This window comes from Hyla sarda, chromosome 9, assembly GCF_029499605.1.
Source record: "Hyla sarda isolate aHylSar1 chromosome 9, aHylSar1.hap1, whole genome shotgun sequence".
Taxonomy (NCBI): Eukaryota; Metazoa; Chordata; class Amphibia; order Anura; family Hylidae; genus Hyla; species Hyla sarda.
The window spans coordinates 153,602,202-153,620,267 of record NC_079197.1 but is presented as its reverse complement, the minus strand read 5'-3'; the positions used below and the strand labels follow the sequence as shown (position 1 = coordinate 153,620,267).

The 18,066-nt window shown below is 44.9% G+C and overlaps 1 protein-coding gene across 2 annotated transcripts in view; it reads right to left on the bottom strand.

Moving 5' to 3' along the window:
* The window catches only part of VAMP7 (vesicle associated membrane protein 7), a 52,064-nt gene that overhangs the window by 19,086 nt on the left and 14,912 nt on the right, over positions 1-18,066 (bottom strand). The window contains exons 2-3 of one of the 2 annotated variants that reach the window (XM_056539857.1): positions 13,000-13,125; positions 5,655-5,808 (exon numbers count right to left, since the gene is read on the bottom strand). In XM_056539857.1, coding sequence (XP_056395832.1) covers positions 5,655-5,800 — 146 coding nt within the window. In that variant the 5' untranslated portion in view covers positions 5,801-5,808; positions 13,000-13,125. The remainder of the gene's footprint in view (positions 1-5,654; positions 5,809-12,999; positions 13,126-18,066) is intronic. The other variant, XM_056539856.1, reaches the window with a different exon arrangement.

The following is an 18,066-nucleotide window of genomic DNA, read 5'->3' as shown; positions in this document are numbered from 1 at the left end:
AGGTGTACTCCGGCCCTAAGACATCTTATTTCCTATCTAAAGGATAGGGGATAAGATGTCTGATCGCGGGGGTCCTGCCGCTGGGGACCCCTGCAATCTAGCATGAAGCACCCCCCTGTGAGCACTGTAGGAAGTCTTATGCCTCCAGGCCATGGGGACGAAGTATTGTGACATCGGACTCCACCCCCGTGTGATGTCACGCCCCGCCCCTCAATGCAAGTCTATGGGAGGGGGCGTGACGGCCATCACACCCCCTCCCATAGACTTGCATTGAGGGGGGGGACGTGAAGTCACAATACTCCAGCCCTGTGGTCGGGAGGCATAAGACTCGGAGCCTCCAGCGCTTCCTGCAGTGCTCACAGGTGGGTGCTGCATGCTAGATTGCAGGGGTCCCCAGCGGCAGGACCCCCGCAATCAGACATCTTATCCCCTATCCTTTGGATAGGGGATAAGATGTCTTCGGGCCAGAGTACCCCTTTAAGGAGAACTCCAGCAAAAATTTGCTCATCCCCTATGCACAGAATAGGGGATAAGTAGCCAATTGCGGGAGTCCCAGTGAGGAGCGCAGACGGTACGCGCTCCATTCATTTTTACTAGAGTGGCGAAAAGACCCGGGCATTATGGGCACTCTCATAGAAATAAATGGAGTGCGTGTTGTCTACCAGTAATCTACACGTGCTCCTCACTGACAGTGCCTGGGTCCTGTCCACAGGGATCATGGGAGGTCCCAGCAGTCGGACCCCTGCGATCAGCTACTTATCCCCTTATCCTGCAGATAAGTTAATGTCTCTGCTGGAGTTCTCATTTAACTGATTTTTATTTTATTCTGTATTACAGTGATCCCTCAACTTACAATGGCCTCAACATACAATAGTTTCAACATACAATGGTCTTTTCTGGACCATCGTAAGTTGAAACCAGACAATGCTACAGACAGTCCAGATCTGTGAAACGTGTCAATGGCTGGAAGATCTGACCAATCAGAATGGACATTCACTGGTAAAACCCCTGTATTACTGAAGTGTATGCACTGACTGGTGTCTGGTAGTGCCCCCTACAGTACAGGGAGGTATTACATGTTCTGTACTCTTTACCTGTATTACTGAAGTGTATGCACTGACTGGTGTCTGGTAGTGCCCCCTACAGTACAGGGAGGTATTACATGTTCTGTACTCTTTACCTGTACCAGGGTTAGCTGCTCCTTTGGACACCAGGTGAGGGCGACTCCATGTTTCTTTACTCCATGTTACAGTACTACCTGTACTGTACAGGACTCCGAAGAAGCTCCTGTCCTCTACATAGGCCATTGTTTCCCCAAGCAGGGTGCCCCCAGCTGTTGCAAAACTACAACTCCCAGCATGCCCGGACAGCCTTTGGCTGTCCGGGCATGCTGGGAGTTGTAGTTTTGCAACAGCTGGAGGCTCCCTGCTTGGGAAACACTGACATAGACAGTGATTACAGCTCCCAGCAGATCTTTCTTACTTTTATATATAAGGATTTGCTTTATCTGTATTAGTTATCTACTTATTTTTCTTTAAATTCTCACTTTTTCCTATTTTTGGATGACATTTTGGTGCCTTTAGAACCAATTACCAGGTTTCCAAAGAGTTCTGGTCTCAACATACAATGGTTTCAACATACAATGGTCGTCCCAGAACCAATTAATATTGTAACTTGAGGGACCACTGTATAGGGCTAAAAGGAACAGGTCTGCTGGTAGCAACTAAGGGTTTAACCCTAAGACTAGGTTCACACTACGGAATTTCCGCCTGCAATTCTACTTTGAAATTGCAGGCAGAAATTCCGCTTGCTAAAATGTACTGTATAGTGAATGGGTTTCCGTTCACAAATTCACACTTCGGAATTTGTGAACGGAAAATCCGCTTGGAAATTTCCGCCTGAAGAATGGCGTTGCTCTTTCTTCAGTCGGAAATACTCGCGGAACACATTGCAGTCTATTGGAGACCGCAGTGTCCACACGGTCCTAGCGCCGACTGATTCAGTCAGCCCTGGCCACACTCCAAATCTACAGGCGGAAATTTTCTGCCCGGAGATTCCGTAGTGTGAACCTAACCTAAAAGGTTTCAAAGCCTAATCCCCTTATCCACTGAAAACCATGGCTAAAGCATGACAGTGTGCTCCATAACGGAGCTAGATAATACAAGCTCCATAGTGAAAAGTAGTAAAGTAGTAGTAAAGAAATAGTAACTTATACATCTAATAATGCAAAATAACATCAGATCTTAGGTTGAGACTAGAGATGAGCGAACTTACAGTAAATTCGATTCGTCACAAACTTCTCGGCTCGGCAGTTGATGACTTTTCCTGCATAAATTAGTTCAGCTTTCAGGTGCTCCGGTGGGCTGGAAAAGGTGGATACAGTCCTAGGAGACTCTTTCCTAGGACTGTATCCACCTTTTCCAGCCCACCTGAGCACCTGAAGGCTGAAATAATTTACGCAGGATAAGTCATCAACTGCCGAGTCGAGAAGTTCATGACGAATCGAATTTACTGTAAGTTCGCTCATCTCTAGTTGAGAGCATGCGGCTGAAACGTATGCAAGTAAATCCAAAAAATGTCTCTGTAATGTAAGATTTTAATGCGGTCACCACCTCTTTCTGGTTGCTGAACTACTTCAATACTACGAAACATTGGAAGAATTGTTATAGAGTAGACCTCTCGAGTGTTCCTGAATCCTTTCCTTCGATGACCTTTTTGTACTGCCGATGTAGGAGATTAGAGTTGAGCGAACTTACAGTAAATTGACTCGTAGTAAATTGACCTGGCAGCTCGGCTCTTGATTATTTTAGTCTGCGTAAATTGGTTCAGCTTTCCAAGGGCTCCGATTTCCTGGAAAAGTCTGGGATGACAGTCTTAGATCTCCTAGGTCTGTATTCACCTTTTCCAGGCAACTGGAGCCCTTGGAAAGCTGAACTAATTTACGCAGACTAAACTAATCAACAGCCGGGCTGCGAGGTTCACTATGAGGAAATTTACTGTAAGTTCGCTCAACTCTATAGTAGATATTGCAGCATATCCTATATACCACATGGCCGACTGGCCATTAATGAATTGCTGTTTAGCAGACATTTTGGATTCAGTCACATTGATGGTGGTGGTTATAAGCGTGTGTCCACATTAGTGCTGGGTGGTATACCGGTTCATACCGAATACCAACATTTTTTCCTGCACGATATTAATTTTTCCCATACCGCACTACCGGTTTGGCCCCTTCCCCCCCCCCCCCCCCCACCTTGAATGAATTATCAGCCGAAGCGCGCTGTCCCCACGTCGGGGAACTAATCATATGTGACTCGCGGGCGCTGTTCTGCTTCTCTTACCCCCACCCCCTCCATCATGTAACCAGTGGGCACTGCTTCTCTCCCCCCCCAATGAATTATCAGCCCAGCCTGCGCTGTCCCCCACATCGGGGAACTAATCATGTTACCCACCAGCGCTGCTCTCCTCGTCCTCCTGTGAGTTGGGGGCCGCCGGTACTCTGTACTGTACCACATATTCCTTGTGCTCGGGCTGCCAAAATGACAGTGCACTCAGCCTATCACTGGCAGAGGCGGAACATCGCTGCGGCTGGTGATAGGCTGACGGCTCTGTGACATTCCCATCCCAAGCGTGAAGCAGTTACTGGAGCAACGGGGGAACGTAGGAAGGCGAGTTAAAGTTTATTTTGTTTATTTTGGCAGCCCGGGCACAAGGAATATGTGGTACAGTATAGAGTACCGGAGGCCCGCAACTCACAGGAGGACGAGGAGGGTAATCTGGCGGGTAATCTGCTGGCGGGTAATCTGATTAGTTCCCGATGTGGGGGACAGCGCAGCGCTGGACTGATAAACTGGGGGGCGGGGAGTTAGAGAAGCAGCGCCCATTGGTCACATGATGGGGGGGGGGTGGAAAATACAGTTAAATACTGTGGAACTGCCATAACTTACAAAATACAGTGATACATATTTTTCTTGGTACCGCCCAGCTCTAGTTCACATAAAACGCACCTCGCTTGACCGCATTTAAAAAAAAAAATAATCCTCTCATAGATGACCAGGAAGAATGGGCTTTGGAACTGCGCGAGGATGGAAGGGCACTAGGAGATAACAGATCAGTTAGATTCGGGGCCCGTCTACTTGAGAAATTGACACCGGATTGTAAGTATTTATTTAATACAGGATCCTGTTGTAGTACTGGCAAAAACTTTGCTATGATATTAAAGGGGTACTCCACTGCTCAGCGTTTGGAACAAACTGTTCCAAACGCTGGAGCGTTTGTTCCAAACGCTGAGCAGCGGAGTACCCCTTTAAATTGTAAGCGGTATGTAGTGACAAAAGTGGGCTTAAATGGGGAAGGCAGCAAAGAAGATTGTTGAGGTTTGACCGTGAGAAGACCTGTTCTAGATGTAAGTTGGACTTTACGTTTAGCTCTATTCAGTGACCAGGGCTGATAGTCCCCGTCATGCAAACTGTGACAGACCGTGTCCGATTCTGCTTGGTAAGCGTCTTCAGACAAACAATTCCTCCGGGCTCGAGTCAGCTCACCAACAGGGACGGCAAGAACCGTATGTTTAGGGTGGCATGACTCGGCCCGGAGGATAGTGTTGCCCGAAGTAGGCTTCCTGTATGTGGTAGTGTGAACACATCCCTCATTGGCTTGTAAAAAAAATATCCAAAAATGGAGTGGTAGATTTATCCCAAGAGTGTGTAAAAAACACAATTATGGGGAGTTATTATCTTAACTAACAAAAGGATGATGCCTCATGTTCTGAGGATGACCAAATCACAATGACGTCATCCACGTACCTTACAAATCTGTTTAAAGGGGTACTCTGATGGAAAACTTTTTTGTTTTTGTTTTTTTAAATCAACTGGTGCCAGAAAGTTAAAACAGATTTGTAAATTACTTCTATTAAAAAATCTTTATCCTTCCAGTACTTATTAGCTGCTGTATGCTACAAAGGAAATCCTTTTCTTTTTGAATTTCTTTTTTGTCTTGTCCACAGTGCTCTCTGCCGACACATCTGTCCGTGTCAGGAACTGTCCAGAGCTGCATAGGTTTGCTATGGGGATTTTCTCCTGCTCTGGACAGTTCCTGATACGGACAGAGGTGTCAGCAGAGAGCACTATGGACAAGACAAAAAAAAGAAATTCAAAAAGCAAAGGATTTCCTCTGTAGCATACAGCTGCTAAAAAGTACTGGAAGGGTAAAGATTGTTTTAATAGAAGTAATTTACAAATCTGGTTAACTTTCTGGCACCAGTTGATTTAGAAAAAAAATGATTTCCACCGGAGTACACCTTTAACTTTCTGAAATTTTTTTTTTCCAGGGGGGGGGGGTTCCCTTTAAAAAAAAAAATAATACCGTAATTAAATAAGGGCCTAACGGATCTTTTGATAGGGGCACAACGGCAGTGTGAAAGGGGCTTTAGAAGATAGTACTGGTAGTGGCTCAGAGACCCCCACCAGTTGTTAGGATAATCCACAGCATTCTCCTTCCACTGACGCTCCTGGCACTTGCTATGCAATTTCAAAAAGTAGACATATGCACAAAAAAAATGCAAAAAATAAAAAAAATATGGAATACACATGCAAGTCATAATCGCAACTTCCAGAGAGAACAAGAACAGTATAATAATACATGCAGCGCCTCACCTGCCATGAGAGTAGGTCAACTTGTTATTCTCCGATGGGATCTTGGCCAGGATTTGCTCCGTCACCTCCAGGAAGTTTCCTCCGCACCAGGCATGTTTCGCCAATATGGTGGTTCCCCTCGCAACAACAGCGAACAGGATGGCCATATCTTCCCCTGCCAAGAACAGAAGGGACATTAGCGCTCAACCACATAGAAGCGGCGAGGTCTGCGCTCTGCGACTCATTACGTAGATTCGGCATCTCCAACGTCAAGTGTCGACTTGGATTCCTCAAGTCTTTATCTAGTGCCACGTAATATCTTTTTCCACCAAATAATGGGATTTAAAGGGGGTACTCAATTTCTTTTAAATCATCTGGTGCCAGAAAGTGAAACACATTTGTAAATGACTTCTATTTAAAAATATTAATCCTTCCAGTACTTATCAGCTGCTGTGTGCCCCGCAGGAAGTTCTTTTCTTTTTTTAATTTATTTTCTCTGTCTGACCACAGTGCTCTCTGCTGACACCTCTGTCCATGTCAGGAGCGAATCCCCATAGCAAACCTATCCCACGCTGGACAGTTCCTAACATGGACAGAGGTGTCAGCAGAGAGCACTGTGGTCAGACAGAAAAGAGATTCAAATAGAAAAGAACTTCCTGTGGAGCATATAGCAGCTGATAAGTACTGGAAAGATTAAGATTTTTAAATAGAAGTCATTTACAAATCTTTTTTTTAACTTTCTGGCACAAGTTGATTTAATAAAAAAAAAAATTGTTTTCCACCGGAGTACCCCTTTAGGTCGAGTTTGAACCATCTAAAGCAGTGGTTTCCAAACTGTGGACCTCCAGATGTTGCAAAAGTACAAAATGTACAAAAAAGAAAGTTGCGACAGCACTCTAGGTTAAAAAATGGAGGCTCTTAGCGCACTTTCTGATCAAAATGTGTGTCCCCCCCATCCACCACGTGGTGTATGGGGGGGGGGGGGACACATTTTGATCAAAAAGTGCGCTAAGAGCCTCCATTTTTTGACCTAGAGTGCTGTCGCAACTTTCTTTTTTGTACATTTTGTATTTGCCACAGCAGCGGGCACCTGTGTATTAGGTTGTTTTGCAACAAAAGGAAAAATAGCCAGCACAACTACAACCCTTAGCATGCCCGGACAGCTGTTGGCTGTCCGGGCATGCTAAGAGTTGTAGTTTTGCAACATCTGGAGGTCCACAGTTTGGAGACTACCGGCCTATAGGAGTGCTTGCTTGGAGACTATAAAGGTTGAATGCTATTATGTGTTTACATTGTGGTTACACAGCGGGCATCACCTTGCTACTTGTACCTTGTACTTTGGTACTGACGTAGTTACCGATACCAAAAGGTGACCAAATAACTTCAGAGGCAATAAGAACAGAAGAAAAAACAGAAAGAAAATTATTGATTGGATGGTGGAAAACCCCTTTAATTCTGGCCTATAACTACCTGGCAGTGAGAAGTTCCAGAATAGAAGCAATGAGGACAGGGCCGGCTCTGCCTATAGACAAAATAGGGAGCCGCCTAGAGCGCCCTCTTGATGGGGGGCGCTGCCCTGTCTGCTGCAAAAAAAAGTAAGAAAACCAGCATCCGAACCACTTGTTCAGCCAGCAGCATGAGGAGGAGATTGGTTACAGTGTGTCACCCCAGTAGTAAGGAGATTACATGAGGAGGAGGTTACAGTGTGTCACCCCAGTAGTAAGGAGATTACATGAGGAGGAGGTTACAGTGTGTCACCCCAGTAGTAAGGAGATTACATGAGGAGGAGGTTACAGTGTGTCACCCCAGTAGTAAGGAGATTACATAAGGAGGTTTGTTACAGTGTGTCACCCAAGCAGTAAGGAGATTACATGAGGAGGAGGTTTGTTACAGTGTGTCACCCCAGTAGTAAGGAGAATACATGAGAAGGGGGTTTGTTACAGTGTGTCACCCCAGTGGTAAGGTGATTATATGAGGAGGAGGTTTGCTACAGTGTGTCACCCCAGTAGTAAGGAGAATACATGAGAAGGGGGTTTGTTACAGTGTGTCACCCCAGTGGTAAGGTGATTATATGAGGAGGAGGTTTGCTACAGTGTGTCACCCCAGTAGTAAGGAGAATACATGAGAAGGGGGTTTGTTACAGTGTGTCACCCCAGTGGTAAGGTGATTACATGAGGAGGGGATTTGTTACAGTGTGTCACCCCAGTGGTAAGGTGATTATATGAGGAGGAGGTTTGCTACAGTGTGTCACCCGAGTAGTAAGGAGAATACATGAGAAGGGGGTTTGTTACAGTGTGTCACCCCAGTAGTAAGGAGATTACATGAGGAGGAGGTTTGTTACAGTGTGTCACCCCAGTAGTAAGGTGGGGTGGACCAATGGGCAGAGTCAAGGGGGCTGCAAAATTAGCTTTTGCCTAGGGTGGCAAAAACCCTTGCACCGGCCCTGAATGAGGACTAAGTAGAATGGGTGAACATTCGAGATCTGTCAAAACCTTCTCAGCTTTTAAAGGGGTACTCCGGTGGAAAACATTTTCTTTTTAAATCAACTGGTGCCAGATAATTAAACAGATTTGTAAATTACTCATATTAAAAATCTTTACCCTTCCAGCACTTTTTAGCAGCTGTACGTTACAGAGGAAATTCTTTTCTTTTTTGACTTGTCCACAGTGCTCTCTGCTGACACCTGATGCCCGTATCAGGAACTGTCCAGAGCAGGAGAAAATCCCCATAGCAAACCTATGCTGCTCTGGAGAGTTCCTGATACGGGCAGAGGTGTCAGCAGAGAGCACTGTGGACAAGACAAAAAAGAAATTAAAAAAGATAAGAATTTCCTCTGTAGCATACAGCTGCTAAAAAGTACTGGAAGGGTAAAGATTTTTTTTTTTTTTTTTTTTATAGAAGTAATTCACAAATCTGTTTAACTTTCTGGCACCAGTTGATTTCCACCAAAAAATTTCCACCGGAGTACCCCTTTATAGACAGTCAATAGTAAAACTAACATAGTCAATGGCAAAGGGAACGGAGATCTCCTGTTATGTGTATGCAGTTCCTATGCAGATCTTTGGGTCTCCTTGGTAACAAGCCCAGTGGAGTCTGACTCTGCAGTCATACTCTCGAGTGGTTTTCAACCTAGTCCTCAAGGTCCACCAATGGTTTTTTCAGGTACTCCATTGGGTGTTGGGCCTCGAGGACTAAGTTGGGGACTTCTACTCTATTTCATCTTTACTGACATACATTTGGTAGGTTAGCCAAAAGTGGGGGGAGGGCAGATGGTTGGTATTCTTTAGTACTGTATCCTATAAAACGTGTCTGACTGGGTGGGCAGCTGATACCCCTAGTTTCTGGGACCACCAAACAGCTGAGCTTGTCAGGAAAAGACATGGCCAGATGTATGGCAGCTTGAAAGCACCACAAAAGCAGCTGATCATACATAGTGGTTCTCCATTTTGGTTCAAAGACAGGGATTGGGGGGGGGGGGGGGGGGTCCCCACAACTGAGAGGCCTATGATGTCCATACACCCCAGTACGGCTGGAGAAAAAGGTCCAGACATGCCAAATTTGTCCCTCAAAGACCGATCACTAAAGATGGTCCCATACATTTTCAATAAGGTTTGCCGAACAGTTATCACTCCTGGCATGGCCGGGTGTTCATGTGTACTCTATAGGGTATAGGGAGGAGAGGGGTAAGCCACAGCCAGACAGCTTGGGTGATGACCTATCGCTCAAGTGGAATGCCGCTGGCTAAATGTCAAGGCCAATTTCACAGCTGTAACAATGGCCATAAAACGTATGTTTGTATGAACAAATGGCGGATTTACTATGGAGTTCAACAGAATATCCATTTTACAACCCAAAAAACTGGGCTAAAGAACTGTGTGAACTCAATTGTGCCGCTGACTAAAAATTATTCCCCCTTCAGGAGTCAAACAATAGATCGAACACAGGCTGAAGTTGAATAACTCTCCACAAATAAGGTCTATAGTCTATCTACCGCAGCGAGTGAAATTGGCTGCGACCTCAGGAATCCCCGGAATAGAACTACAAGGACTTCACTGATCGCTGGTAAATTACTGTTTTGCCTGTACTTCTTCACGGCCTGTTAGACGTCTATTGTTACTAATCTGCAATCTACTAAAGAGAATAATTACACAGCGAGGCGGCTCGGAATACAGAACAGGCCCTGTCACTAGGGATAAGAGACTCCACTGGAAAATATCTCCGACATCCAATAGTCTGGCAATGAGTGCAATGGGAAGATCCCTTTAAGGGTGCGTTCACACGTACAGGATCCTGCGCAGATTTGATGCGCAGGATTTGTAACTGCAGATTTGAAGCTCAGTCATTTAGTTTACATTGAAATCTGGAGCAGAAAATCCTGTGCATCAAATCTGCGTACGTGTGAACGTACCCTTAAAGGGGTACTCCACTGGGAAAAAAAATGTTTTAAATCAACTGGTGCCAGAAAGTTAAACAGATTTGTAAATTACTTCTATTTAAAAATCTTAATTCTTCCAGTACTTATCTGCTGCTGTTATAATCCACAGGAAGTTCTTTTCTTTTTGAATTTCCTTTCTGTCTGAACACAGTGCTCTCTGCTGACACATCTGTCCATTTTAGGAACTGTCCGGAGCAGGATAGGTGTTCTATATGGATTTTCTCCTACTCTGGACAGTTCCTGACATGGACAGAGGTGTCAGCAGAGAGAACAGAAAAGAACTTATAACCTCAGTCCGTTTCAGGAACTGTCCAGAGCAGCATAGGTTTGCTATGGGGATTTTCTCCTGCTCTGGACAGTTCAGTTCCTGATACGGACATCAGGTGTCAGCAGAGAGCACTGTGGACAAGACAAAAAAGAAAAGAATTTCCTCTGTAGCATACAGCTGCTAAAAAGTACTGGAAGTGTAAAGATTTTTTAATAGAAGTCATTTACAAAATCTGTTTAACTTTCTGGCACCAGTTGATTTAAAAAAAAAAAAATAATAATAATATATACGGTATATATATATATATATATATATATATATATATATATATATATGTGTATGTTTTCCAGTTGAGTACCCCTTTTAAAAGATCTTAATCCTTCCAATACTTATTAGCTGCTGAATACTACAGAGGAAATTTTGCAACACAGAGCTCTCTGCTGAATCATGAGCACAGTGCTCTCTGCTGACATCTCTGTCCATTTTAGGAACTGTCCAGAGCAGCATATGTTTGCTATGGGGATTTTCTCCTACTCTGGACAGTTCCTAAAATGGACAGATATGTCAGCAGAGAGCACTGTGCTTGTGATGTCAGCAGAGAGCTCTGTGTTCCAAAAAGAAAACCATTTCCTCTGTAGTATTCAGCAGCTAATAAGTACTGGAAGGATTAAGATATTTTAATAGAAGTAGTTAACAAATCTGTGTAACTTTCTGGCACCAGTTGATTTAAAAAAAAAAAAAATAATAATAATAATTTTTTCCACAGGAGTACCCCTTTATGGTGCCACTACAGGAAAAATGAGGCATTACATGGTGTCCATTGAAATCAGTGGCTGTCTAGGTCCTCCAGAGAGATAGATACTCTTTGGAGCAAGATGCCACTTAGGATCTCCATTACGAAAGTCTAAGTCAGTGTTTCCCAACCAGGGTGCCTCCAGCTGTTGCAAAACTACAACTCCCAGCATGCCCGGACAGCCGTTGGCTGTCCGGGCATGCTGGGAGTTGTAGTTTTGCAACAGCTGGAGGCACCCTGGTTGGGAAACACTGGTCTAAGTACACTGAATACATCCCACTGACCTACAGGGTAACTACCTGGTGGCACTAGAGAATCAGCTTTCTTCTTTCTGGGGGAGAGCTTATTTGCATGCCCATTTCCCAAGGAGCATTGCATGGCCTGTAAGACTCATTATGAGAACTTATTAGTCTAAAAAAGGAGGAACACTACCACGTCAGACCTACAAAGTCCCCTAACCCAACCAACCAGCACTTTACTCTGTACTGACAAGGTGCCAGCGGTCTACAGATGGGTCCTTTCATGTTTAGAGGAGATTCTGGTTTAGCAGATAATCCCCAGTCATGTTTCAAGGCTCATATTTCAGACTTACAGGAAGCCACCTCCGAAGTTATGAAATAGTTTGGGAAACAAAGTTCAATTAGTTTGGCAAAGATAGTTAAAGAAACACTCCAGGTTGTTTGTTTATTATTCATATCATGCACACTCACCATCAGCTAAAGCACAGCTGCATCCATACAATTCATTAATGTAACTGTGTCATGTGGTCGCCAGCCTGACCCCCAGAAAATCAGTGTGTTTAAGGAAGTAGCCAGCCCTGAGTCAGCTGACTTCCTGTAAACTACAGGATGACAACATCACCTATCACAGTGGTCTCCTATCTATGGACCTTTAGATGTTGCAAAACTACAACTCCCAGCATGCTCGGCGAGCCAACAAATGTCCAGACATGCTGAAAGTTGTAGTTGTGCAACATCTGGAGAACCACAGTTTAAAGACTATTGACCTACCAGATCCCTTCTGGCTGCTCCCAGTCCCCTCCTCTCTCAGCTCTATCTGTATACTGCTGCTGCTATCTCTATGGGATCAGGATACATAGTAGTTATACACCTCCCCTCCAGCTCTGTCTGTATACTGCCACTACTGTCTCTATAGGATGAGGATATAAAATAGTTATACATCTCCCCTCCAGAATAGATAGTAGTTGTACACCTCCCCTCCTGCTCTATCTGTATACTGCTGGTATCTCTATGGAATCAGGATACATAGTTGTTGTACACCTCCCCTCCAGCTCTATCTGTATACTGCTGCTGCATTCTCTATGGGATCAGGTTATAAAGTAGTTATACATCTCCCCCTCCAGCTCTATCTGTATACTGCTGCTGGTATCTCTATGGAATCAGGATACATAGTTGTTGTACACCTCCCCTCCAGCTCTATCTGTATACTGCTGCTGCATTCTCTATGGGATCAGGTTATAAAGTAGTTATACATCTCCCCCTCCAGCTCTATCTGTATACTGCTGCTGGTATCTCTATGGAATCAGGATACATAGTTGTTGTACACCTCCCCTCCAGCTCTATCTGTATACTGCCACTACTGTCTCTATAGGATGAGGATATAAAGTAGTTATACATCTCCCCTCCAGAATAGATAGTAGTTATACACCTCCCCTCCAGCTCTATCTGTATACTGCTGGTATCTCTATGGAATCAGGATACATAGTTGTTGTACACCTCCCCTCCAGCTCTATCTGTATACTGCTGCTGCATTCTCTATGGGATCAGGTTATATAGTAGTTATACATCTCCCCTCCAGCTCTATCTGTATACTGCTGCTGCTATCTCTATGGAATCAGGATATATATTACCTCCCCTGAGGCGGTGTGTGAATTGACAACAATCCACTTATGGATATGGTTTGCTGGAGTCTAACCAGGCAACTATGTTAGTCTCATTAGGAAAATTGCAGTGATGAGACTCTTCCTCCCCTCTCTCTGCAAAGCCAAAAGGAAAACGGTAGAAAATCATTTCTGTTCTGAAATCTGAATGAATATGGCTAAAAAAAACTCATGCCTGCCACATCAGCAAAAAACAGGTAAGCACTAGGCATACACAAGAACCTCTATATTATTCTCCAATGATAGCCAATGCTGCACTATAGAAGCAAAGAACCATTTCCGGAGTGCTTCTTTAATCCTGATAACATTTCACGTCCTGCACTTTAGCTGTGACTCGCTGATCCCTTTTTATCTGATCATCCTGACAGTGGTTTAACCAGTTCTTCAGGAAAGTGATAGCAAAGCCAAATTCCCTCGTCCCAGGCGAAAGAATGTGAATAGACAAAATGTGTTTGCGCAAAAAATGATCTAATCAGTCTGGCTGCCGCGCTCCTGTATAATTGCCGTCCATTTATCAGTCCAGGCGGGTGCAGAGTTTTGATTTAGGGAAATGCGTTTTATTTCTTCCATTACGGAGGAAGCAGAACGTTACTGCACAGGATTCTAGGCCTGATGGCTCATGTCTGAGGAGCGCTAATTTATACTCCCAGATTACCGAGGAGTAACGGTAGGGGAATTCTCGAAACGCCATTGGCACCGGGATGAACCCAATAATAGTTATACAAGGCTTTGCTTTATAGGGTGGATTATATATTAGGGCAGGATGTGTATGACGATCTATGACTGTGGTCTCCAAGCTGCTGTAGTAAAACTACAACTCCCAGCATGCCCGGACAGCCAACGGCTGTCCGGGCATGCTGGGAGTTGTAGTTTTACAACAATTAGAGGTCTATAGCTTAAAAAACCATCTGCTCCAAGGCACCTCCCCTCCAGCTCTCTCTGTATACTGCTACTATCTCTATGGGATCAGGATTTATAGTAGTTATTCACCTCCCCTCTAGCTCTACCTGTATACTGCTGCTATCTCTATGGAATCAGGATATATACTGTAATAGATATACACATCCCCTCCCAGCTCTATCTGTATACTGCTGCTGCTGCTGCTGCTATCTCTATGGTATCAGGATATATAGTAGTTGTACACCTCCCCTCTAGCTCTACCTGTATACTACTGCTATTTCTATGTAATCAGGATATATAATAGATATACACATCCCCTCCCAGCTCTATCTGTATACTGCTGCTGCTATCTCTATGGGATCCAGATTTATAGGAAATATACACCTCCTATCCCAGCTCTATCTGTATACTGCTGCTGCTGTTGCTATCTGTATGGTATCAGGATATATAGTAGTTGTTCACCTCCCCTCTAGCTCTACCTGTATACTGCTGCTGCTGCTGCTATCTCTATGGGATCCAGATTTATAGCAGTTATACACATCCCCTCCCAGCTCTATCCGTATACTGCCTCTATGGGATCAGGATATATATTGTAGTTATCCATCAACCCTCCAGCTCTACCTGTATGCTGCTGCTGCTAACCTCTATGGGATCAGGATATATATTGTATTTATCCATCACCCCTCCAGCTCTACCTGTATACTGCTGCTGCTGCTGCTGCTGCTATCTCTATGGGATTAGGATTTATAACAGTTATAAACCTCCTATCCCAGTTCTATCTGTATACTGCTGCTGCTATCTCTATGGTATCAGGATATATAGTAGTTGTACACCTCCCCTCTAGCTCTACCTGTATACTGCTGCTGGTATCTCTATGGAAATCGGATATATAATAGTTATATACATCCCCTCCCTGCTCTATCCATATACTGCAGCTATCTCTATGGGATCAGGATATATATTGTAGTTATACATCACCCCTCCAGCTCTACCTGTATACTGCTGCTGCTGCTGCTGCTATCTCTATGGGATTAGGATTTATAACAGTTATAAACCTCCTATCCCAGTTCTATCTGTATACTGCTGCTGCTATCTCTATGGTATCAGGATATATAGTAGTTGTACACCTCCCCTCTAGCTCTACCTGTATACTGCTGCTGGTATCTCTATGGAAATCGGATAAATAATAGTTATATACATCCCCTCCCTGCTCTATCCATATACTGCAGCTATCTCTATGGGATCAGGATATATATTGTAGTTATACATCACCCCTCCAGCTCTACCTGTATACTGTTATCTCTATGGGATCAGGATAAGTAGTTATACACCTCCCCTGAGACTGTGTTCACATGTTGCATTCTTGCTGCCCCCCCCCCTCCCCCTTTTCTCAAAATTGCAGCATAAATTGTGCTACTGTGTAAATCCTGGTAAAAAAAAACAATAATGGAAGTTGTAGTTTTGCAACAGCTGGAGGCACGCTGGTTGAGAAACACTGCGATAGGGCATAATACCGACCATATTAACTAGCAAAACACTTTACATACCCAGGATACTAGACATTGTACAGATGAATAACCAGATACAACCAAACTACAAGGACAAGCAGGAACATATCTCTAATAGAATCCAAACCAGACCATTAGAGAACAAGTGCACTGGTCACATTCATCCAGGATTATACTGGTGGGAAAAAAAAATGTCTTTTAAATCAACTGGTGCCAGAAAGTTAAACAGATTTGTAAATTACTTCTATTAAAAAAAATGTTAATCCTTCCAGTAGTTATTAGCTGCTGAATACTACGGAGGAAGTTCTTTTCTTTTTGGAACACAGTGCTCTCTGCTGACATCTCTGTCCATTTTAAAAACTGTCCAGAGTAGGAGAAAATACCCATAGAAAACATATGCTGCTCTAGACAGTTCCTAAAATGGACAGAGATGTCAGCAGAGAGCACTGTGTTCCAAAAAGAAAATAATTTCCTCTGTAGTATTCAGCAGCTAATAAGTACTGGAAAGATTATACAAATCTGTTTAACTTGCTGGCACCAGTTGATTTAAAAAAAAAATGTTAAAAAAATAATAAGGTTTTCCACCGGAGTACCCCTTTAAACAGATTTGTAAATTACCGTATATACTCGAGTATAAGCCGACCCGAGTATAAGCCGAGACCCCTAATTTCAACCCAAAATCCCAGGAAAAGTTATTGACTCGAGTATAAGCCTAGGGTGGGAAATACCTCATCCCCCCCTGTCATCATCCAGACCCGTCATTAACATCCTCATCATCCCCTTGTCATCATCCCACACATCCCCCCTTCATCATCCCCTTGTCATCATCCCACACATCCCCTTATCATCCCACACATCCCCCCTTCATCATCCCCTTGTCATCATCCCACACATCCCCCCTTCATCATCCCCTTGTCATCATCCCACACATCCCCCCTTCATCATCCCCTTGTCATCATCCCACACATCCCCTTGTCATCATCCCACACATCCCCCCTTCATCATCCCCTTGTCATCATCCCACACATCCCCCCTTCATCATCCCCTTGTCATCATCCCACACATCCCCTTATCATCCCACACATCCCCCCTTCATCATCCCCTTGTCATCATCCCACACATCCCCTTATCATCCCACACATCCCCCCTTCATCATCCCATTGTAATCATCCCACACCCCCCCCCCCCCCTTCATCATCCCCACCCCCCTTCATCATCCCCACCCCCCCCCCCCCTTCATCATCCTCTTCTCATCATTCGCCCTCAGTGGTCTTCAACCTGCGGACCTCCAGAGGTTTCAAAACTACAACTCCCAGCAAGCCCGGGCAGCCATCGGCTGTCCGGGCTTGCTGGGAGTTGTAGTTTTGAAACCTCCGGAGGTCCGCAGGTTGAAGACCACTGCGGCCTTCAACATGCGGACCTCCAGAGGTTTCAAAACTACAACTCCCAGCAAGCCCGGGCAGCCATCGGCTGTCCGGGCTTGCTGGGAGTTGTAGTTTTGAAACCTCCGGAGGTCCGCAGGTTGAAGACCACTGCGGCCTTCAACATCATCCAGCCCCCTCTCACCCCCTTTAGTTCTGAGTACTCACCTCCGCTCGGCGCTGGTCCGGTCCTGCAGGGCTGTCCGGTAAGGAGGTGGTCCGGTGAGGAGGTGGTCCGGGCTGCTTTCTTCACCGGGGGCGCCTCTTCTCCGCGCTTCCGGCCCGGAATAGAGCCGTTGCCTTGACAGCGACGTATCTGCGTCGTTGTCAAGGCAACGTGACTATTCTGAGGCCGGGCCCGAAGCGCTTAGAAGAGGCCTCCCCGGTGAAGATAGCAGCCCGGACCACCTCCTCACCGGACCACCTCCTCACCGGACAGCCCTGCAGGACCGGACCAGCGCCGAGCGGAGGTGAGTACTCAGAACTAAAGGGGGTGAGAGGGAGCTGGATGATGTTGAAGGCCGCAGTGGTCTTCAACCTGCGGACCTCCGGAGGTTTCAAAACTACAACTCCCAGCAAGCCCGGACAGCCGATGGCTGCCCGGGCTTGCTGGGAGTTGTAGTTTTGAAACCTCTGGAGGTCCGCAGGTTGAAGACCACTGCGGGTGGGGGAGTTCACTCGAGTATAAGCCGAGGGGGGTGTTTTCAGCACGAAAAATCGTGCTGAAAAACTCGGCCTATACTCGAGTATATACGGTACTTCTATTTAAAAATCTTACTCCTTCCAGTACTTATCAGCTGCTGTATGCTCCACAGGAAGTAGTATAGTTCTTTTCTGTCTGACCACATTGCTCTCTGCTGACACCTCTGTCCATGTCAGGAACTGTCCAGAGTAGGAGCAAATCCCCACAGCAAACCTCTCCTGTTCTGGACAGTTCCTGACTTGGACAGAGGTGTCAGCAGAGAGCACTGTGGTCAGACTGGAAAGAACAACTCAACTTCCTGTGGAGCATAAAGCAGCTAAGTACTGGAAGGATTAAGATTTTTTAATAGAAGTAATTTACAAATATGTTTAACTTACTAGCATCAGTTGATAAAAAAATAAAATAAAATAATAATAAAAATAATAATATATATATATATATATATATATATATATATAATGTGTGTATATAGGGGAATATGCAAAGCAGCTCATTACACAACCTT